General features: G+C 60.9%; 2 protein-coding genes across 2 annotated transcripts; one reads left to right on the top strand and one right to left on the bottom strand.

Annotated features, from left to right (window-relative positions):
• Nucleotide 1: 1 nt before the first annotated feature.
• On the top strand, nucleotides 2-2,536 carry PCYOX1L (prenylcysteine oxidase 1 like; the record flags this gene model as incomplete). Its single annotated transcript, XM_010002065.1, has 5 exons — nucleotides 2-134; nucleotides 557-731; nucleotides 814-1,025; nucleotides 1,124-1,264; nucleotides 1,799-2,536. Coding segments are annotated over 5 exons (1,320 nt in total), but the record flags the coding sequence as incomplete, so codon positions are not given.
• A 1,022-nt stretch (nucleotides 2,537-3,558) lies between these two features.
• IL17B (interleukin 17B) lies at nucleotides 3,559-4,271 on the bottom strand. The gene is made up of 2 exons (XM_010001965.1): nucleotides 4,012-4,271; nucleotides 3,559-3,814 (listed from the first exon to the last, which is right to left on the bottom strand). Exons 1-2 carry the CDS (start codon nucleotides 4,269-4,271, stop codon nucleotides 3,559-3,561), a joined length of 516 nt encoding a protein of 171 aa, XP_010000267.1.
• Nucleotides 4,272-5,157: the final 886 nt, after the last annotated feature.

Here is a 5,157-nt window from a genome sequence, read left to right as displayed (position 1 = left end):
GCTGGATGTGTACGAGCCGGCGGGCGTGGGGGGGCGGCTGGCCACGGTCACCGTCAACAAGCAGCAGTACGAGAGCAGAGGAGCCTCCATCCACGCCCTCAGCCTCCACATGCAGGACTTCGTCAAGATCTTGGGTGAGCACGGGCGCTCCGGCTTGGCCCCGTTCCCGGGGCTGGGGGGCTGGGGTGCCCGTCGGCTGTAGGCGTGGGGTGGTGGGGGGGGGGCTCTTTCCAGTCCAACTCGGCACCCCAGGCATGTGGTGCCCCCCCTTGGCTTTCCCTGTGCCCGTTTGCCCTGGACGAGAAAGGGATGGGGTGGCCCAGTAGAGCATCAGGGCAAGAGGTCCTGGTGGAAATACTGCACCAAATCCCACCAGTTTGTGTCAGTGCCACGGGATGCCCCAACATGAGGTCCTGAGGTCTCATGCTCCCTGATGCTCCTTCCAGAGTATCTTTGCTCACATCTTCACCGAGGTGGCCTTTGGCACTGGCCTTCCCCAGCAGCTGGGCAGCCCCAGGGGGACGTGCCAGCCCCGTGGCCCCTCTGCTCCCTGCAGGCCTCAAGCAGCGGCGCGAGGTGGCAGGGAAGAGTGCCATATTCAGCGGGGAGCACTTCATCCTGGAGGAGACCGACTGGTACCTGCTCAACCTCTTCAGACTCTGGTGGCACTATGGCATCAGCTTCCTGCGCCTGCAGATGTGGGTGGAGGAGGTGATGGAGAAGTTCATGAGGTAGGAGAGCCCGTGGAGCTGGAGAGACACAGGGGGTCTTCTGCAGCACCAGGAGGTCACCCTGTGCTCCTGTCCCCTCCAGGATCTACAAGTACCAGGTGCACGGCTACGCCTTCTCCAGCCTGGAGGAGCTGCTGCGCTCGCTGGGGGGCGATGCCTTCGTCAACATGACGCAGCGCTCGGTGGCCGAGGCGCTGCTGGAGGTGGGCGTCACGCAGCGCTTCCTGGACGATGTCATCGCCGCCGTCCTGCGCTCCAGCTACGGGCAGTCGGTGCTGGTGCCTGCCTTCGCAGGTGAAACCGGGGACCCCCCCTCTCCTTCCCGCGGGACTCCTGCCCGGTGTCCCCTCCACGGATGGGCTGTTGAGCCACGCTCCTCTTCCTCTCCCCAGGAGCCATGTCGCTGGTGGGGGCCCAGGGCAGCACCTGGGCGGTGGAAGGAGGCAACAAGCTGGTGTGTTCAGGTCTGCTAAAGCTGACCAAAGCCAACATCATCCCAGCCAGGGTGACGGGCATCTCTCTGCACAGCTTGGGTGAGCTTGAGTATAGGACCTGCTCTGGGTGCTGCAGGGGTGGGCGATGGGTGCTGGCAGCATGGGAATGCTGGGGCAGAGAGGGAGACTTGGGAAGCTGTAGAGCATCCTGGTCCTCCGATAGTGTTTGGGCAAAGGCTTGGGGGTCTGTTCATCTCCTCTACTCATCTGATCTGGTGGGGGCCCTACAGTACAGACTTCAGCCCTTGGTTTCCCATCCCTCCTTCCTGAGGTCCCTCATTTCTCTTCTATGTACCATCCTAGTTGCAGTCTTGCTCCCCAGCACTGCACTGCTGCAGTCCTCTTTGCCACACTAGACTGGGTTTTTCTAGGAACTGTCTCCTACAGGCTTGATAAAATGCTCTTTTTACTGCCCTAAAGCATCAGCAACTTATCCATAACCATCAGGTGCTATGGTCCAACACTGGTGTATACTGGAAAAGCAGAGGATGAAGGCTGTGCTAGAAAAAAGGGGGCCAGGACATTATCACGTGGGGGTCAGGGCTACTTGTAACTGTCACCTTCTCTTTTCAGAGGGGAAAGCCATGTACAAGGTGCACTACGAGGGCAGCGAAGGCCAGGGCTCAGCTTTCTATGACATGGTGGTTGTGACAACTCCCCTGCACCCCAGCAGGAGTAACTTCACCTTTGAGAACTTTGAGCCACCCATCGCCGACTTCCTCAGAGCCTTCCAGCCCTCTGTCACCTCCGTGGTGCACGGCTACCTCAACTCCTCTTACTTTGGCTTCCCTGACCCCAAGCTTTTCCCTTTCGCCAGCATCCTCACCACCGACACCCCCAACCTCTTCTTCAACGCCATGGACAACATCTGTCCCGTCAACATCTCGGCAGCTTTCCGCCGCAAGCAGCCCCAGGAGGCCGCGGTGTGGCGTGTCCTCTCCCAGCAGCCACTGGACAAGCAGCAGCTGAAGACCCTCTTCAGGTCCTACTACTCGGTGCAGGTGACCGAGTGGCAGGCGTATCCCCGCTACGATGCTGCCAAGTCCCTCCCGCCCATTGTGCTCCACGAAAACCTCTTCTACCTCAGTGGTGTGGAGTGGGTGGCCAGCTCCATGGAGATGATAGCGGTGGCAGCCAAAAACGTGGCCCTGCTGGCTTACAACCGCTGGCACCAGGACCTGGAGAAAATCGACCAGAAGGACTTGATGCACAAGGTGAAGACTGAGCTGTGACACTGGGGGAGGTGGTGGGCTGGAAACTTTGGTGTGTAGTAGCCTGGAGAGTATTTATTGCCTTGGGGACACCAGGGGGTTTGGGGCTGGGAAAGAGGGGATGAGCTGTGCCCTGGATGACTTGAACACGCGTCACCTTCAGGAATATAGCCCCTGTTTGGTGTTGCTGTGTGTCTGTGCTGTGTGCCTCAGTTTCCCTGGTTCCCCATTCCCCAGGCTCTGCTGGAAAGGAGCCTGTGCCTTTTCCTCTGAAAAGGGTGGAACTTGGTGGCAGGGCTGGCCCAGCTGGGACAGGAGGTCCCGTGGCCGCTCCCATGCCATGAGTGTGAGGAGCCTAGCCCTGCTCACAGGGCCTGGTGCCCTGGGCATGGGCATACAGGGTGGGCTGTTGGAGTGAGAGGTGCCTGCTGCTGGGTGCTCCCTGTTTCCAGGGGCATCCAGGCTTCCTTGGGCTTGGGGCTCAGCTGTGTTTTGTAGGGCAGCAGAGCCTCACTGGGAGGAGGCTGGGCAGCCCCTGGGTGGGCAGCACGATGGGCTGAAGCAAGGGCAGCTCATCCGGTGGCCAGCAATGCGCTTTATTGAGGACCTCAGAAATGCCCCAAAGCCCCTTCTGGTTCTCCCCCTCCCTGGGCTGCCTGGCCCAGTGCAGAGGAGATGGTACGTGGGCAGGGGAGGGCTGGGGAGGACTGAGTGCTCCCAGAACTGTTGCACTGATGGACTGAACAAAGGCAAATGGGGACTTGGGGAAAGGAGGAGGCCTGATCCTGCCCAGCCAGAGGGATCTGGGGGCAGCTGTCTCCCACAGCCCACCATACTGAGCTCCTCCCTGCAGGTGAAGGGGCTTGGGGTGGTGTCTTGCTGCGAGGCTGGCTGCAAGGCTGCATATCTGGGTGTCCCTAAGGTGGCTGCATTGGGCTGAGGCTGATGGAGTCTGCAGGGGGATTTTGGGGAGCTCTTGGAGCTGCCATCTCCTTGCATAGGGGCTCTCCTCACACCAGGCTTGACCAGGCAACATTCTCCCAGAGGATTGGGCAAGCTCAGGAAGCAAGAGCAAGCCGGTTAGATGCTCATGCATGGCTGCAGGGATTAAGCTCTGCACCCTCAGAAGATGCAGGTGCAGCCCACGGCAATGGTCTCCATGACCATCTGGTACTTCCTGTGGCACTTTTTGCCCGAGGCCTTGTGCCCAGCCTCGCCGGGCAGCGGGCAGAGCAGGCGGCGGACAGGCAGGCGGCTGTAGATGGGAATGCTGGCCATGGTGCGGTCCTCCTGCATGGTGAAGGGGTTGATGCAGCCGGTGCAGAGGCATCGGGCTTCCGGGATGTCTGCCGGGATCCGCGTGGCGTCGTGGTTTATGCTGGAGGAGAGGGAGAGCAATACGAGGCTGGAGAGATGGTAAGATTGGAGGCGGTGGGTGGCTGGGGACAGGCAGGGTGAAATGGGGCGTCACATCGCACCCCCTGGCAGCCACTGCAGCCCCACAAGGCTGGAGCTGTGGCCACCACAGCACTTGCTGGCACAGAGCTGCTCTGCATGTCCCTTTCCCAAGCTCACCTGTAGGCCCAGGGGGACAGGCTCCGCCGGTTGGACCTCCAGAGCCTCAGGTTGACCCGGCACTTGGTGTCTCCTGGCTCAGAGCTGTTCCTCAGCTGGTGCACCATGTCCTGGATGCTGCGCTCGTAGTCTGCCATGGAGGTGTAGGGGTCGGCTGGGGCCAAGGCCAGGGCAGGGATGGCTGTGGAGGGCTTCACTGGGCCCCTTCTCCTGCCCTTTGCTGCCTTGCTTTGGTCCTTTGCTTCAGGGACCAGGACCATGGCAAAGGTGAAGATGCAAAGGAGAAGCTGAGGAGGAAGGAGGATGGTGCATGGCTGCCTGGGCCACAGGGCTGGTGCAGAAGGGGAGCCCTCCCACCTCTCATGGGTCACCAGGCCATGACAGGACCACATTGACTTTGGGGTAGCACATGCAACCCCCAAAGGGCAAGACACACAGAAGTACACAAGCGCAGTTTGCAGGAGTGGTGGGTACACAGCCAGGGTGAGTTCCCAGCCCAAGCACCAGCTGATGTTCGTGGCTGCAAAGCCCCTCGCCCTGGTTGCAAGTGGCAATTTGTGTTGCCCAAAGTGCCCCTGCCCTTGCTGCCCCAGCTGTGCCGTCTCCTCCCTGCCCACTCAGAAGTAGCTGCTTGCTGGCAGGGATGGGTACACCCTCAGCTCAGGCTGTACCTGGGCAGCCTCTGGTTTAAAAGGAGCTTTACAGATGACAGTCAAGAATGGGATCTTTATCCAAATCCTCCTCTCCCTCCCTCTGTGCTCTGGGGACGGTGAGAGAGAAAGAAAGATGCTTTTTCCTTTCCTTCTCCCTCTGGCCTCACAGAGACGAGCTCCCATGTGCTGGCACCCGGCAGGCTGCCCAGCAGCGAACAAAGTTGCTTTCTGTAGTCCTGCTATTCGTGTCCCTGCAGCTGGCTGCAGTGTAGCCCCGCACCCTGCCCGCCGTCCCGCAGCCCTTCCCCAGGGTGTGCGGTGTCCCGGGGCCGGGACCGCTCAGCTGGGGCTGTTTTCCCCCTCCGGTGCCGGGCTGTCCGGCCGGACGGTGCTGCTTTGCTCCCTGAGGCTGCTGCCACGCGAGGCGTGGGAGCAATGGGCCTGGCAGGGCCCAGCACGCAACTCCCAAGCCAACAAAGCCAGGTAGCCACCC

This window comes from Chaetura pelagica, unplaced genomic scaffold (genome assembly GCF_000747805.2).
Source record: "Chaetura pelagica isolate M959 unplaced genomic scaffold, ChaPel_1.0 scaffold356, whole genome shotgun sequence".
NCBI lineage: Eukaryota > Metazoa > Chordata > Aves > Apodiformes > Apodidae > Chaetura > Chaetura pelagica.
Note: the sequence above shows the minus strand (reverse complement) of the source record. Positions and strands in the feature narration are given on the sequence as shown.